General features: G+C 42.5%; 1 protein-coding gene across 1 annotated transcript in view; it reads left to right on the top strand.

Moving 5' to 3' along the window:
* Positions 1–18,317, top strand: part of atrnl1a (attractin-like 1a) — a gene marked incomplete at both ends in the record, with an annotated part of 208,612 nt that extends 190,295 nt beyond the window's left edge. Inside the window, 2 exons of the mRNA XM_079168380.1 lie at positions 5,654–5,768; positions 18,196–18,317. Of these exons, the coding sequence (XP_079024506.1) occupies positions 5,654–5,768; positions 18,196–18,317 (237 nt within the window). The remainder of the gene's footprint in view (positions 1–5,653; positions 5,769–18,195) is intronic.
* Between the last annotated feature and the right edge of the window lie 241 nt (positions 18,318–18,558).

Genomic DNA, 18,558 nt, shown 5'->3' on the forward strand with positions numbered 1-18,558 from the left:
AGCGGGAACAAGAGACTAGAGGAGATGCGATGTGGAGGGGGAGGAAGGAAGCAGTGAGGAGGGGGGAGGAAAGAAGCAGTACGGAGGGGAGGTAAAAGGAGGCGAGAGGTGAGACTGACACTTTGTTGAATGACCTCGCTGCTGCTGAAACAAATTTGTCCTCTTTTACTGTTTTTTTTTTTGATAAATGAAAGAAAAAAGCAAAGAGACAGAATAAATGGACTCTAAAGAAGAGTTAATGTGACCTTGTCTGAGTTTCTTATTTTCATTTTTTTTGTACTGTGAAAGAAATAACACACATGAGGTACATGCAGGCTACTTTCTAGCCCACCACCACTTGCGTCACGACACATTGACGTGACAGAAGCTCGTTCTCTTTTTTTCACGAGCATGTTGACGCAAACATGACCACGAGGGTAAAGAACCAACACAAAAATGAACTCAAACTTTACTTTACTTACGTGACAATGCTGCCATGACGCTGACGCTGTCGCTACTCCGCAGTGACGTTAGCCGTGGTCGTCGGGTTGACACAGCCGAGTCCGACTCACCTCTGTTCGCAACTTCCCGTTGAGGATCATCTTTTAAGGATTAATGAAGCAAACAAGTATTAAGCTCCGGCTGATGGCAGTCAGCTGATCCAAGCGGGAGGTCAATATAACACAGTGCAGCATTCATGCAAGTGAGGTAACTCCTTTGTGGCTTTTGTTTCAGTTAATAAGTCCACACAATATGTCCTTTTTATTATTACTTATGAGGTCAGTTTTCATAATAATTCATAATTGCTGGTAACTCACATTTTTCTGGCATTTTAGTTGCAATACATAATTGATTTAACACACATTTTAAAGTGGTCATTGTTTGCTTTAATTAAAGGAAACATTTGATCTTTTATGTGTTTCTTGCATAGATTTAATTATATATTTTCCCCTTGACTTCAAACAAATGAAGAGTAACTTATAATCACATTATAACAGTGATAATAATGCATTACAAAAATATTGAGTTGTGTTATAATAATGGGAATTATAATACTATGATCCTTGCAAAAAAAGAAATCAGTGACTGACCAGCAATTATGATACTTGATCTTATCCAGTAAGTCATTGTAAAGCGCTTTATAATGTGTTAAGATTATTGTTATAAAGCATTATGAATATGATTGAGTGCTTATAACTATAATAATAGTGTTATAAGCAGATTATAAGTATGTTTATTGTGCATTATAGACGTGGGCGTCATATGAAGTGTTACCAAAAATTGCAACAGACAAATCACAGAGACACAGGGAGGTTGTTGTTTAACAAGATGCAGACACACAGAACATACTGGACTTATAACAGACAGAAACATCTTCCTGTAGTAACTGTAACTCATTAAAAATATGAATTCTGAAAAAAACTAAAAACTGGCATTCACCAAAAATGGCACCAAACCACTAAAAACTAAAATCCTTCTGGATTCTTTCCAATAATTGCTGGTAGAATGAAGGACTGATATCGCTCAGTGTTGCCAAGTAGCCAATTTCAACATTGCTCACAGTCAGCAAAAACTGTTGTCTGGGCTTAAGTGGCACTTGGTATTTCAAATATAAATAAAATGAAAGAGACCCTGCTCTCTCTCTCTCTCTCTCTCTCTCTCTCTCTCTCCCCCTCTCTCTCTCTCCCCCTCCCTCTCTCTCTGTCAGGTCAGAACCGCTGTTCTCTTCGACTGTACTTAGTGGCTGTCAGCTGAGAAAGCTTTTATACTCTACAGACAGCTCAGCAGGATTCTACTATTGACTGAAATGGCTACCTGGACTCCACCTACCTGACTTTATCTACTCAGCCCTCTTTTTTTCTACCTCTCGCTTCTCCCTCCCTCTTAATTGTCACTTCTGCTCTTCTCTCTCTCTCTCTCTCTTTCTCTCTCTCTCTCGCTCTCTCTATCTCTTTTTTTTTCTCTCTCTCTCTCTCTCTCGCTCTCTCTCTCTCTCTTTCTCTCTCTCTCTCTCTCGCTCTCTCTCTCTCTCTCTCTCTCTCTCGCTCTTATTGTGATTGGGTTGGGAAGGAAGCCAGAGAAAGCTCTTACAGTTGTAACATCACACTGGCTCTACTTCATCATGTACGCCCTCCATTTCTCTCTCTCTCTCTCGCACATCCAAACACACACACACACACACACACTCTAACTCACACAAGTATACGCTGGCACAAACCCAGCATATGAAGATTCAGAAACACAGACACACACACACACACACACACTTAAACGTCTGCTGTTAGATTTGTCATTTTGCTAAGTAGCCTGTTATTAACCATTGAGATCAAATGGCCCGTGGGGGGGGGGGGGGGGGGGTGTACATACACATACATCAGTTCTTCAACCACGGTGTGTTTGTGCAAAACATATCGACAAGTAGGCCCATTGTAACTAATGATGAGGGTTGTTAATTAACCAAGTAGAAATAGTTTGATACTGTATGAAAGTCCAGTCAGAGCCCAAACTCAGTTCAACTCAGTCAAAGCACAAATAACAACAGAGGATCTGAAGGTCTTAGGATGATGGAATCAAGATGTTTTTATGAGGTACACCATGCATTCAACATACGAGTTCAATGGTAAATGGAGAAAATGTATACAGCGCCTTTTTATCTTCTCACCACTCAGGAGCTGTAGACTACTTGTCAACATTCACCCATTCACACACACATTAGTACACTGATGGCAGAGGCTGTCTTACAACCTGTCCATCAGTCTAATCTAACTGCTTATTCACGCACACACACACACACACTCGCACGTTGATGGCACAGCCTTCAGGAGCAATGTAGGGTTCAGCATCTTGCTCTAAGACACTTGGTCATGTAGACTGTAGACGGGGATCAAACCGCCAATCTAACGATTAGTGAACGACCTGCTGTACCACCACAGCCGCCACCCTGAATCCTTGAGGATACACATACGTCAATAGTGACACATTTAAAGTATTTAGTACTTATGGTATTCATCTTATTTTATGCTTTTCACTTTTAATTTTAGATTGAATATAAATAAATTACACATTGTTAACCAAAATCACAGACGCGCCTGTTTTCTAACCGTCCTCCATCGTGTTGTTCGCTACTTCTAACACCAGATACTCAGACATGTGCTCATGTGGCCGCTGCGTGCCTCAGTGCTCTGCAGGTATCTTAACTGCTTACATGAGTGTGAATTTTAATGACCGTTAACACAAGTAACTGGTCATTTCCTGGAGGAAATAGTGTCTCGTAAACATGATTGTGAGAGTGTGTGCTTTTTTTAAATTGGTTTCTGTGCACTGTAGATCAAAGGAACTAGCGGATTGTGACCACACACACACACACACACACACAGTACTGTTGCTTTAGAAACCATTCCGACAGTTGCCAGGTAAATAACAAAGTGAACATTAGTTCTTTGTGCATTTCACGGTCAAAATGTGTGTGTCTTTTACAATAACAAGGTAGCATGCTCGTGTTTTCAAACACCCGTTATTTATTTTACATCATTTCTGCCTCACCTATATTATTCTCTTCATTTTCTCACCGACAAAGCCCCGATCAGAACAATGACTCATTGTTTTGTCTGTGTATTATCGCAATCAGGAGAAAGTTGCTTGTTAGTTACAGAGTCAGTTGCGTGTGTGTGTGTGTGTGTGTGTGTGTGTGTGTGTGTGTGTGTGTGTGTGTGTGTGTTTAGTTAGTAGGGAATTCATCATTTCCTGACACTGAAAACACTAGACAAACACAGGAGCCTCTTGCCTCTAATTATGCTGTACGCTCCAGCACTTAAACCTATTAGCACCAGAGGGGATGTGTGTGTGTGTCTGTGTGATGGTGTGTGAGTGTGTGTGTGTGTGTGTGTGTGTGTGTCAAGGTGATCCAGGTTGTGTTAAGCTGATAACTACTTTGACGGCAGCCTCATGTGTCGATGTGTCTTTAATTACTCTGTAAAGCCTACATGCATGCTGGGTGCTCCACATACCTCAACATACGTCTGTATTTAATGATTTGATGCAGTGTTTAAAAGTTTGACAGTTGAGTTCAGTCCCACAGATTATTGTTTAGTGTTTATAATTGGAGGTCACCCTTAGTAATGAAATATAAGGACAGCCAGTTTGTTCTTTTAAACCTTTTATATACAATTATCCAGCACAGATGGTATTTTCCTCCACAGTGACTTGCTTTAAGTATTTTACTATTGGATTTGAGTAGCTCTGCTTTAATAGTGTAACTGTGTTTAATATTCTTCTGTTTGTTGGTTAAAAAAAAAGATCGAAATCCAGTAGAAGTTTACAATTTATGTCACAACAATGAACAGACAAATCTGCATTAAACCTTCATTCATGGAAACCATAGTCTTTTCTCACCCTTAACCAAGTGCTTTAGTAGCCTAAAGGTAACAGCATGTGGGACGCAGGGCGCGAACCCCATCTCTGGTGTCAAATCACTGCAGTTTGTAAATCCACCATCAACTGGATCCACTTCCTCATGACCTCTGGTGTAGAGTAGCACCTCCTGGACTGGGAAATACATCAGCAGGAATCTAGCCACCAATAACATTTCCTTCAAAAACGTATGTGGGAACATTATTCCGTGCGATGTAGCCTGAATGTAATTTCTAGGACACAGGGTTGTTCAATGAGATGTGCAGCAGGACAACACAAAGAAATGCATTAAAAACATTATAATCACACTTTATATCTGGCCATACGTGGGTAAGCCCTGCCCAGGGAGATGGTGTGAGACAAAGTAATGAGGAAAGAAAAGATGGAGGGCAGGATTCTGAGCTATTTTTATGTATATACATACTGTTAGTGTATTTGTGTGTGTGTGTGTGTGCACGTCTCACTTCCCCACAGACCACAGGGTCTATTTCTGTGACCTCTGTGGTTCAGAGTGGCAGAAGGGTCAAACACGATCAATAGCTCAATGCCTGCCCTCCTTGTTGTGTGTCCAGATGTAAGGAAACACCATCCCAGCCATTAGATATCGTTATACTGACAGTAAGACACCGTATATACAGTACGCCTGTCCCAAGGGCACTGTGCAGGATGGTTATTATAGTATAGGGAGGGCTATTTATATTTCATTCTTAAATAAGGGTTAGCATGTCATTGTGGAAGTATTCTGTAAATTCATACTATTCCAGTTTTATCTCTTTTTAGTTCTAAGTAAATAGTTTACATCTATTAAAAAGTAATTTTAGTAAAAAAAGTGGTTTGGTAAATCTGCATAAAAAAAGTAACACAGCGAGTTTTGTCCATAAAGTAAATGAAACGATTCATGTCGTATTTGGCTCACTAGAATTCTCTCTCGATCATTTGAAAAGTGTCTTCTTTGGGTGGGATGAAGTCAATGGATGTAAAAACCTGCATGTTTAGAATCGATGTGATGGCTGATGTCTAAACGTGTGTCTTTGCACACTTACCTGTCTGCATTAGCTGTGCAGCAGGCGGAGCTCCACAGGATGCAAGTCGGCCTGCTTCCCCCGGCGGGGGGCTTTGATCCTGGGGGGAAGTGGCAGCGGGGATCTGTATACTGCGGCATGAGCTCTGGTTATCTGCTACATCGTTCAGATAGTCCAGTGTGTACTCATTGTGTACCTGTTTGTTCATCCCTATCTGTGTGTGTGTGTTTGCGTGCGTGCAGGCAGTGCCGAAGCCCGTAGCCATGGAGCCGTGTTGGGGGAGCAGAGCAGGTGTTCTGACGGTGCTGCTGTATCTGCCCAGAGTCCCATCTGGAATACCTCCACCAGGGCAGTCTGGTATGATTCACACAAACACACACAAGTTTACAACATGTACAATGTGTCATGTCATCACTGTTTTTGGTTTGATAATTGTTAATCCGTCTCAAATGAGCAGTCATCTTTAATTTTTTATTTCAAGCAAATTCTGACAATTTTGGGTAATGATGATTTCCATAGGTTACACACAGTTATGGCAATTCTAGCTAAGAAGTTGCATTGGCGTATTGGCTAAAAATACCTCAAGCTTCTGTTGCACAATTTATTTTCATCAACATTGTGTCGGACCTATTTGGTGCCACATCACCGAAACAACTTCCGCAGTGGTGTGTGTGTGGTTTTTGATGCAAACAGGGAGGCTCACCGATGCATCGCAGACGCATCCCAGATATTCTGATTGCAGAAATATCAGCGTCTGTCAGGGAGCTACAGCCAATCAGAGCACAAGACACGAGTTGAGGGGAAATCTGGGGGAGGGTTCGCCTTTAACCGTGTGGGCTACAATGTTGCATTTGCAACACGGACCACAGTTGTTGTTGCATCTATCGGAATATAGATGAATGGTAAAGACTTGTGGAAACAAGCATTATGATATCACGTCACTTCTCGCATGTGTTTTCTTGGGTTTGAAGGCCAGTCAGTCATGTACTGTGAAAACCATGACGAAATCAAGTTGTGCAGTGTGAACAGTAGCAATCTGATGACTTTGTGAGTCATGTCGTGTGAACTTGGCTTAAGGGGGCGCACACTATTATGTTTATCATTGGGAGAAAGAGTACTGCCTCAATCATACTTTGTGCTGATCATTTTGAAAAAGGCAGATGCATAATGACCAGCTAGCTGCCACTATAAGCAGACGGTATTCATGTCTAACTGTCAGACTCTTACCAGAGCTAATGTTCCTTTTTATGATTAAGTGTAACAAATATCATCTCTCCTACTGGGGATTTCTACATTTTCATTTGATTGTCGCCATTGTTGTAAACTGTCAGCCGTCTGCGGTCCATGAAATCCCTCATCGTCGTCATGGTAGGCTCACAAAAAAAAAAAGTCAACGCCAATTGTGATCCTTTTACAAGTTGAGCTGTTTTTCAGCAGCTGTCTAACAAGACTCCAGATGTAGCGAGCGGTGCTTCTTGTGTGCCTCGAGGCGGCTTCCCCATCAGCTCTCATGTAAAGCCGTCTCTGGCAGTTTGAACAAAAGCAGAGTAAACACACTAAAATGTGATGGCGTCTGATGCATCATCAAATATGACTTGATGTTTCCTGCCCCTGTCATCGTTAGAGTGTTCCGCACATCTACCCATCATCTCAGATGGTAAATGGACTTGTGCTTTGTGTGGCGCTTTTCTAGTCTTCCAACCACTCAAAGCACTTCAACGCTACTTGTCATTCACTCATCTATACTCTGATGGTAGGGGATACCATTCAATGTAATAATCTAACAGTCACACACGTGTACACACCATAGGCACAGTTTGCTGGAGCAATTTGGGATGAAGTGTCTTTCCCAAGGAGACATGGACTAGACTCTAGAGGAGCCGGGTATCATACTGACGACCCGCTCTCACAGTCGCCCCCCTTAATAAGATGGCAGCTTGATTTCTTTGCTCCTTGACGGTTCAGTAAAATAACCCTGAAAACATTACAGTAAATACATGAGTGTATTTGTGTACTTGATGGAAAGGAGGGTTGCAACAAGAAGTATGAAAACTATGTCAAGGGGAGGCTGTGGCTCAGAGGTAGAGCGGGTCTTCTTCCAATCGGAAGCTCGGCGGTTCGATCCAGTCCATGTCGAAGTGTCCTTGGGTAAGACCCAAGGAATTTCAAAATTTCAGAATTTCAGAATTTCAGAATTTCAAAATTTCAAAATTTCAAATTTATGGTGGCATACATCATCTTCAGTTTCCTGGAAGACCTAGTGAGGGACTGGCTTGATTCTCAATGTGATATGGAACTCAAAATCCCCAAAAGAGCACACAGGGCACTGGCACCCGAACCCATCGACCCACAGGCAACGTACCGGTCCATCATTGCCAAGTTGGCGAGCTACAGGGCAAAAGAAGAGGTGATCCATAAAGAAGAAGAAAAGGTCAATCTACCGCTCCATGTCTATCGTGGTCCGCTCCCACAGATATCCAGTTACCATCATACCTGCCACAACCAGCCTGGTCCAATGAAAAAAAAGAAAAATAGATCATTTATACAAAACAAAACTGTTACAAATCAGAATCTACAGAAGTTGAGTTAAAAGTAATTAAGTCACCTGGCCCAGATGGTACAAGACTTTCAGGTCTGAGTTAGTCTCAAGTCTCCTCCAGACTTTTAAAGCAGCTTTAAAAGATGGGGAAATCCCACCTTCATGGAGAGAGGCCACTGTCTCAGTAAAACACAGACTGAATTGCAGGTCATTTAGACCAAAACACTGATTACAAGCTATACACGTCAATTCTAGCCAAGACAATCGAACAGGTCCTTTCCCTGCTCAACCTGTCCCAGACTTGCAGTTTGAGCTGTTGGTGCTGAAATCATTTCTTAATGATTGTGTTTTCAGCAGAAAATGAATTTAACATTCTGACAATCCGTCAATAAATTGTTTACAAAAGAAATGTACTGGTTCTAGCTTTTTCTGTTGTTACGTGAAAATGTTTGGGTTTTGAACTGCTCTTAATGCTGAAAGCAGAAAAACTCCACAGCAACATGACGAACGTTCTGCAGATTGACAATTTCTGGCATCCCGTTAAAATCAAACTGTTTTTACATTGTGATACCAGTATGTTCTTTCTTTTAGCATCAGCACGTCTTGTGCAGCAATATAATGAATTATTCAGACAGACTCTTGACATTATGGCACATTTCAAAAAAGGTCTGATGTGGTTAGAGTTGCCTGGTTTCCATTCAACACTTACTGTTGGATCAATTGTTCCCCTAAATGAGCCTTCCGGACTTTCCACAGTCTGAGCTCATGTTGCCGCTATAGACGTATGACATGCGATATCCCCCGTTCGCTGCAGCCGACCACCGCGCGGCTGTGGAAATCACTGAAAAGACAGCAGCACTTCCTCCAGACCTAACCTAGGCCTGGCGCGTTGTGCACCGTCAGCATGAAGCCAATCTTCTCTCCCTCCATCTCATCTTCCACCTGAGTCCACCTCTCATACAGTTAGTCTCCCAGACCGTTCTCTCTTTATATTTGTATTCTCTCCTGCAGCTTTTGGGGAGACTGCTGTCAGTGTATGTGCTGTATGTAACTGGAGCAGGTGTGAGGAGCCTCTGTTCCTCCAGACAGGAAGCAAAGCCTTCGACACGACGAGTACCTGACAGGGGAAGCAGCACAGCGGACTCTTTGTTGAAGCACTTTGCAAGATAGCATTTTCCCCAAGCTAGAAGGAGCTTTATGTTTAACAGAATCCGAAGCCTTTAAAACATATCAACAGTCACTGTAGTCTGACACAGAGGAGGGAAGGAAAAGGGTCTGTGTGAGAATGTGTGGGTAAGAGACAGAAAGTGAAAGTTTACTCTACCCAGAGGTCATTATATGATGATGATAACAAAAATAACCTATGTTTATTGGTAATAAGTGCATTAGGACCAACTGGAAAAGCAGTAAACTGTTCCAGTTTGTATGCCATTTGCGGTTGCTTTGCAACTGCAGCCTACGCTTGTCCAAAGCTCACATTAAGTGGAGATGCGAATGATGCAGAGTTCATTTCAATTATTTCAAGTGTTGTAAGATGTCTTTAGATTGATTTTAGAGATGGATATGTTGAAATGACGTAATGGAAGTATCTCAAATCTTTGAAAAGGATTAGACCTGGCCTTAAACACAAACCCCGTATTTGGCCCATATCTCCAAGACACAAACTGGCTGAACCCAACCGGTCAGCCAAAACGTCCAACCATAACTGGAACTGACTCTTGGAGGCTATATTTTTCCATAATGGCTTCACTGCAACAACCGGATTGGCCATTGGCAGAAGTCCAGCACTGCAATTTCAGATGACAAAACTGCAGGTTAAGGAGATTTAAATTGCTTAAAGACAGTGTCCAGAGTGAAGGCTTTCTTCTCTTCACCACCTTATGCTGCCTGTTGTTTGGACATTAGCTCATCACAGCAGCAGCAGGAGACAGATTTGCAGGAAATTAGTGCCAATAAGAGGCTTGTCAGTTCTAGTCGGGCTGCTCTCTGGGGGACGTCCAGGCTCTTCTGTTGTTTTTCTCATCAAATCAATGAAATAGCTGCTGTTGTTACCAGTGTTTGAAAGCTTAAGTCAATGGTTGTGTCTACTTGTGTAGTCGTGTAGTGATCACAGAATTATGATCACAGATTCCAACACGTGACCACACACGATACACCAAGGAGACGATAAAAGTGTTGGACTTCATTAAAAAAAAGAGAAACCGCCCTCCCATCATCAGTCCCCAGTCTGGCTCCTCTCCTCCATCTATCCTCCCACCCCTGCTCCCCAGAGAACAATCTCCATAGGGTCAGACGGCAGTCCTCCATTGATGTTAGCATTTACGAACGCGAAGTTTACTGCAGGCTAGCTCCGCCCACCCTCAATGGGAGACACTTCAAGAGGAATCCTCGATGAGAGAGCCTTTTTTTAGCTCACCCTCCCTCGCACTGTCTTCTCTTTCTTCTCGCTGTTTTCTTCTTCTCCGTCTTTTCTCGGCTCCCCTGAGCTGTTACCAATAACTGACCCTTTATACGTAAGAGGGAGGAAAAGAGAAGACACCCATGTTGGTTTCAGAAGAGGAGAAAAAAAAAGACTACAGCACCAGTCGTACAATTTATAGTTCTTCAGCTGCCAGTTTCTTAACCCATATTCCGCACTCTGTCTTGTTTGTACTTTTTCTCTCTCTGTATCATTCTAGTACTTTTGCTTCAGGCCTCGGACCAAGAGAGAGGTATTGTGGTATCAAAGGGTCTGTTTTGGTGACGAGTTTGTGCTCCTCCTCCACCGATGTGAAATCCTTCAAAGCGGTCTCACAATCAGTGATATGGAGATTCTCAGACCTTATCGCCTGGATGGCAACTCGCATAACATCACCCAGGCCTATTGTTTTCCTGTGTAAGCCCGTAGCAGTGGAGTGATGTGTGTCAGCTGCATTGCGTCACTGTCTTCAGAAAAAGTCAGTTAATCAAATTCCCTCACGAGACCTTTTAACAGAGCATCCTGCATGTCCTACAGTTATGGCAGCAAACGATGTGATGCTACACAACACAGCGGGTGCGTTTTTGACCTGATCTGTCAAACAGAACTGTAGGTTGTGGTCTCGGTGTAGGTGGTCTGCCGTCCAAGAGGCAACGCTAGTTTGACTGACTGACAGCGAGTCTGTAGGCTGTAGATGGAGCACAAGATCGACAGGCAGGTTGGTGAAACTCCAGCAGTAATGTGGGGTGTTGTGTGTAACAATGAGCCTGAAAGCTGAAAGTAAGTCTATGTTCTAACCCTCACATATGGCCATGAGCTTTAGGTAGTGACCAAAACAATGAGACTGCTAGTGTCCGAAATGACTTTCGTTCGCAGGTGGGGGCTGGGTTCAGCCTCAGGGACAAGAAGGAGGAGGTCAGAGTAGAACCGCTGCTTTCTCATGTTGAAAGGCGTCAGATTTAGTGGCTTTGGCTTTTGAGCAGGTTTTTCCTATGGATGTCTCCCTTTAGAGGTTTTCCAGATACATCCAAACGGGAGGAGATCCCAGGGCTGAACCAGGAAACGCTGGAGGAACTGCATATCCCATATGGAGAGACTTTGGATCCCCAGAAGCAGCTGGAGGATGACGGCTGTAAGAGTAATAAAACCACGATGCCTGGTGCACCTGTAACTCATCGTCTCATCAACAATTAGATTATCCTGCAAGAAAGTACCTGTCCTCAGATAGACGGACACTTTTACTGCACTACGTGTTTGGAAATAGCATAGATGATGAGCATGCATTTCTTTTATTAGCTAAGTGTTGGGCTTCACACTCTGCATTCCTCTCTCTCTCTCCACAGGCTAGTCTGTGTGATGAGATTACAAGCTGCAGAAGTAGAGGAGGTCTCTTAACTCATGTATAACTTTTTTTTCTTCACTCTGATCTAGCGAGACGGAAACACACTCACGTAGCACGCGTATCGCTGTGTTTTTAAAGCCAGTGAATAGGGGCGACCTGCTGCAGTTAGTGCAGCTGACAGCCGTTGTCAGACAAATTGCAGTGGACGAGTCACACATCGTGCCTGCCTCGCGAGAGCGACCCGCACAGGAGGAACAGCTTGACCACTGAGTGACCGTTTGACGGATTCAAAGTCACAGTGGCCTGACATGATGGACAAAGCAGGAGAACAGGACTGACAGTCAGGACTGGTGAATCAGAGGGGAGAGATGGATGAAAAAAAAAAGGGGGAATGAGATCTTATTTTTGGCTGCAGTCACCAGTCTTCCATCTCCAGCCTGTTTCCTGTCATCTTTCTTCTGTCAAAGTTACCACGTTAGGTCGTGCCTCCCACAGCTGCAAGTTGTTTCATATTTTAGTGCCTCAAATAAAATGGGACTCAATCAGCGGTTAATGGGTTTACCAGGCTGCACATATTCTCAATGTGGTGCCGTGGAGTTGTTGAGGAATAAGAGAAAGAGAAAGACAGTGGGTTACATTTCATTCTCAGCATGCTCTTTCTCTCTCTCGAGCTTAGATGGTGGGTCAATAGAGACGGAGGCGCAGCAGTATTCACAGCCGCCTTTTTTTTTCCCTGCGCTAATCCGCCTATTCAGCACCAGAGATAGTGCCGGGAATATGCGAGAGCGAGCGAGAGGTGGAGAAAGAGGAAGAAAATACAGGTACTGTAAGAAGTCTTTGTGAGTAAAAATAGAAAGAGCAGCGTGAGAGAGGGGGAATTAAAAGGCTGAGAGGTTCAATAAAAGAGATGTAAGGTCTTAAAAATACTGAAAGTGAAAACAGGTAAAAAAGTTGGAGAGATACAGACGGAGAAGTCGTTGCGTGATTGAAGGAGTTGCTAATTAAGTGCAGTAAGTAGTAAGAGTTCATGTCGACGCCCCCTCACCCATAAAACCAGATTTTCACATTGCAGCAGCAATATGCTTTGATAAATCCTCAGACGTAGGAAGAACATATAATCCTCCCTCTTCTCTCCCTTTCCTTCCTCACTTCTCCTCTTTCTTCTAGTCCTTCACAATCTCTCTGTCTTTCCATTTCTTCATGTAGTGAAAATTACATTCAATTGTTGCACGATTTATATATATATATACATATATGTATATATATATGTTAACATTATTACTGTGATTGCTCAGAAAACAGAGAAAACTCCCCACACATAACATTCACCTCAGTAATTACTTTTGATTATTTTATTAAGACATTTCTCACATGCATGTTCCACATTTTATCGCAAGTGTGTCATGCAGTGTGGGTTCTCGTCCTGGTCCGGTCTAGACCCTGTCTCGTCCTGCCTTGGTCTTGGTCTTGGTCTTGACATGGTCTCGATATACTCTGGTCTTGGTTTTAAGTGGTCTTGACTGCAACACAACTGAAAAGTAAATGACAAGATTGCATATCTAACTAAGCACCAGTAAATAATTCACCATGGCATTAAAGCTTCTGACCTAAAATGATTTCAGTTTTGGTCACTTGGAAGTCACATGACGTTTACCTGAACCACGCTCTTTTCCTGAAACTAACTTGGTGGTGTTGTAACCTTAACTTCCTGTGAAGAAGGAAGCTTATTTTGAAAAGACGCTATGCATGTAACAGGCATATGTTGACAGGGCGTCTGTGTTTAGTTCTTCCGGTTCAGCTTTGTTTCTTTTAGTCTTTGTTGCCGTCTTATTCTCTTATTCTCTAATTATATTCTACACTTCTCTCTCTCAGTCCTGACAAAGCAACTTCAGCCTTTTTGCTGTATCACTCTCACTTTGGCCCTCTTCCTAAAGGGAGAAAAAAGTCTAATTTATTATCCCTGAACAGAAAATTGATTTTGGTCATTTGCATTAAAAACATGAGGAACAGTCTGAGACAACACTTGGATTAATGACGTTATCTGCCGGCTTTGTTTTGCTCTGTAATTGCTCAGCAAACAAAAAGACAACATATTTATCTTCTGCTTAAAAGAAATACTAAGTTAATAAGTGAAGGTCAGAAATCTGTCCTATTTATCTCAGATGCTATAGCTTGATCAACCCTGTCTCCGGTTCTACGAGTAGAAATAGAAACAAAAGAGAGAACCCTTTAAGCAGTACGCATTGATCACTGTCCTTTGTGGTTCCCAGGTTTACTACTGTTATGATAAACAAAACCCCAAAAGTTCCCTCTCCTTATTTGGGCATTACTGGCTAGTTATTAAGATAGTTTTGTTGTTGTTGGAAGTGTTACTCGCTGACTACTTGCTGTAGCACCAGTGACTTTTCTTCCACTCTCTGCATCGCCCTCCTCACACCCTCCCCCCCCCTGTGTCCCACTGTCTCCCACTGGGTGTCTGACTGGATAGCTGCTTGACAGGAATCGGAGGGCATCGCTCGGAAACCGAGCTCCATTGACCCGGAATGGATCTCCGATACTTTGATCCTCTCTGTCTTTGAAACCATCCGCCCCGCTGGGATGCGCTCTCCGTCGACCCCCTCTCCTGCATCCGTCTGCTTGTCGACTTTTAGTCCAATACTCAGTGGTATTTACTCTGACAGCTCATTTATTTATTTTTACGGACATGACAGGTCTGGTCATATCAAGTCACTGTCCTTAACTTACCTGTTGTTTCACCAGTTTTGTTCCAACATTAGATCTGCCATTCAACAAAGCAAAAGCTGCTGTTAAAATGATTGAATGAACCGTTTTAAATATGTCTCAGGATAAGTTAAACAACACATGTTCTGCCTGAGAAATTGGATCAGATGCATACAAATATCCAGGAGAGAGAAGTAAAAGCATGGTCAGAACCCTAATGAGGACTGTTGTATCGCAGATGCGGCCTGTTTTATTTAAATGATGCCAAATAAATCCCAACTTTTGAACCTCTTTTTTAGGACTACAAAGCATCTGCCTCAACTTTTTGGGTATCTCCTTCCACCATTGTGTTTCTTTTAGAGACATTGAAATATGAATTTCAGGTCATTTGGAGATATTTTTCATCTTGCATTATCCAAACAAGAAAGGAAAGGCTCTGCCAAACCCTGGCATGTACTATTAATGAAAGGCATCCTAGTTACTCGGGATCAAACCTGAATCTCACATGCGCACATCAAAGCAGTCGTAGTCGTGCGTCATGTTTGCTGGTCTTTTAAAACCTGAAATCAGTGCCTCACAGATGCATAAATATTTGAATATATCAATGTGTTACTGTTTGACTGACTTTGATTTTCCCTCGCTTCGAGGAACAGACGATGCTGTTTACTATTATACTGGATCCTAAGCAGGCTGCCGTCCCCGGTGCCTTGATTGAGGGCGAGCACGAACTCAGAAGCCAGGCTTTGATGTTCAGAAGGAGCGGAGTGCCTGGCTGTGAGGTTTGTCACCGGGTTAGCGAGAGGACTCCTCCCGACACAGATGTTTTCCAGCTGCAGTCCCACTTTTGGACATCAGACATGTGCCAATATGTGTTTTCTGAGGAATTCTCGCCCCTTTGCTAATGACCCCGTTAGTCTATCAGGAGCAGGGGGAGGACCGTTGTGTGAGGGGGTGTTAATGATGCGTCAACTCACCTGACAAAACAATCACATTAACGCGGCCGGTCGCCACGGCAGCAAATGAGCACTTGCACTCACCTGCAGTATAATTTGATTACTTTTGACCAATTTAATTTTTGCAAATGGAGATGTGCGCGTTCACCCGGAAACATCAACACAATTACAATGGCAATTTGTCAAAGGTAAAAGCTATTTTGATGGAACAATATTCAGATGTCAGGTCTCAAATTAGTGTCTACTTTAATTTTCCCACTCAGTCTTTCATTGGAACTGGTCGTGATATGAGTACTGGTGTTTTATACCTTCAGGATTCAAGGATCTGGCCGGGCGGTTGGCCGTGGACGGTGATCGTCTCGAGGTCCGCTGCACCTTTTATATGTTGAATGTCACATGCCATAGGTGCTCCAGTAATAAACACGAAATAGCATCAAATTAAAGACGAAAAAAATTACGAAATTCACGACGAGCCGCAGCTTGTACATCGTTATCGTAGACGTGGTTGACAGGTGTGTATGTATGAAAATCATGCTGCCTGCACACCACGTTCAGACAGATGGGCCATTATTTTGATGTCTTGTGGAGGTGATTTGTTTGATGTGAAATAGCTGGTGGCATTCCTGTTGCACTTGTCTTGGCCTTAAGTTCACAGACAGCTGTCTGTCTGATGGGAGCAGCGTTCGTTAGATCACGTCTGAAATGTTGTTTCTGTCCCTTGTCTTATTCCGCTTCCTTTGATATGACGGTGAATCATTTAACCTTTCCCTTTCTCATCACAAGTCCTCCTGCCTTTTCTTCTAACTACTGAACATAGTTTGGATTATATAATGGAAGTTTAAAGTTTTTTAATTATACAACTGAAACAGCAGTGCATGTTTCCACTAAGAACATTATTTGTGGTTTAATCAGTGCCATGTTGTTTTTTTTCTTTTTGGGCTTTTTATATTCTTTTAAAACGCTGCATACATAACATACTTGAAAAAAGTATTAAAAAAACACTAATATCCAAAACTGAAGACAAAATGAAGACAAAATACTGCATCGTATCTTATGTTTATTTATAGTTAGTGTGAGAAACTTTTGGCTTATGAAACAGTCTCAATTTAATAATAATTTCAATAAGGTCGCAAGCATCTTTGTATTTTTTTGTGCATTCGTTGAACGCCAGCGTAGGCTACTCCTGATCCATGCTGATGATCAAGCTTGAAAACAGCAAACGGACGACAAAGTCTGTTTATTGTCTGTTTTAACAGCTTTTTAATAGTTCTTTTTTTGTAATTTGTAATCATTTTGCCTTTAAAATGATTTTTTTAGGCTTAAAGAAGTAAAACGTTTACTAACAGAAGCAGGGCTGCAGCCAGGATTTTAGAAACACAACAGCCAGAAATAGTGGGAACATGACTCAGGTGCCCTCGATGTCCCTGCATTGAAGTGGTTTACTCCTGAAATATACAGACGATCTGCAAACATGGGAACTGGACCAACCCACAACTTACCATAGCAACAAAAACTAAATGTAAGCATTGTCTGTGGTAGACAAAACAAACCAAAGTGCCAAAGTGAAACAACAACCATGATGAGCCAAATTTCAAAACTGTTGTCTGCCATATTGGTCCGTATTGCTCGCTGTATCAGAACTGCAAAATATGTGAGTGCACAGGTGCGTGCACACACACACATAAACCTGCAGAGTCACACACTGAGCAACTGTATAATCGGCTTTTCCCTTTCGTCCACTAAAAAAAAATCCCAAGAATCACTTGAGTGTGAAATGCTGAAAACATCCTGCATCCAAATCATATCAAGAGCACAACAGATTCCCTCCACTGTTTGCCTGTTTTGTTCATTTGGCTCCTGCATACCAGCAGATTGAGCTCTTGTCATAATGACCATGTATTGTCAAGCCCACGGTTGTCAAGAGGGGAAGACAGGACTAGCTGCATCACAAGAGCTGCCATGACTCTAAATCCACATTAACAACAGCAGCTACTGCCAAGTTAGCACAATGCTGCGAGGTATCCGATGCCTCGGTGCATCTGGCCCGCTCTCTGTAAGCCCTGCTGTGGAGAGCGAGTCAAGAATCAGATGCAGAAGTTGTTTTGAGAGGTATGGCGTCCTGCTGGATGGTGGGAGTTACACTTCAGTGAACTCAAGAGTAAAGCTCTCTGCTGAAGCCCGACAACACTGGCTGGAGAGATGTGGATACAATGTTTTCTGGATGTTATGAGATGCCTATTGGTAGGATGACATGTGTCTCCACCTGTCACATCAGCAGAAGCGTCTTCTCTTTGCCTTTTTCTGCTCTATTCTCGTTGTATGCATATATACATACAAATTTCTACAAATAATGTTACAATTTTAAAACATAACAGAATGGGGCACATTTTACCAAAAGTGGTAAGCTGTGTTTAGCTTTAAGGTTCAGGTGTCATTTATATTTCCAAATCTTAAATTATTCATGTATCTATTAAGTATTTTACATTTATGCATGGTGAGGAAGTTTTTCCCCTTAAAGCTGATCCCTCATTTAATACTGTAATAGGAAACATAGAAAAACAAGAGGGAACCCACAATAGAACCCTGTGGAACTCCACCTTTACCTCTACAGTGGAGAGTGGAACCTCAGAACATCTTCAGGACATTTATTGACCAAATAACGTAGATTATCATGGGCCATCATCAAGCCACATGTATAATAAAATGATATAAAATGAAAGCAGCATGTTATATAATTCTCTATTAACTCTGTTTTCTCGTTGGGCTTCTAGGTGTTGCTATAGCCAGTGCTCTGGTAGACACATCACAACAGCGAATAATGGACTTCAAAGACAGAGGCCTGGGTCTGAAGCACCGCAAACACACTGTGCACCACCAAGGGACATGTGTATGAACTGGATTCCATCAACTATAGGTACCATCGGGACCGCAGGGGGTATTCTCATGGACGTTAGACTAAGGGACACATTGTAAACAAAGGCAAAGCCGGCAAAAATTGGGTTTGGATGGTATTTGATAGTGGCTGGTCAGCAGGCATCCAAACTGGGAAAAGCGGCGCTCGTCCCTTTCTTCCCTGGTTTAGATGGAAGATTTCTTTGTCAACATGCTCTTCTAGTCTCTTGTGTGTATATGTT

The sequence above is a fragment of the Pholis gunnellus genome, assembly GCF_910591455.1.
Source record: "Pholis gunnellus genome assembly, chromosome: 11".
NCBI classification, from domain to species: domain Eukaryota; kingdom Metazoa; phylum Chordata; class Actinopteri; order Perciformes; family Pholidae; genus Pholis; species Pholis gunnellus.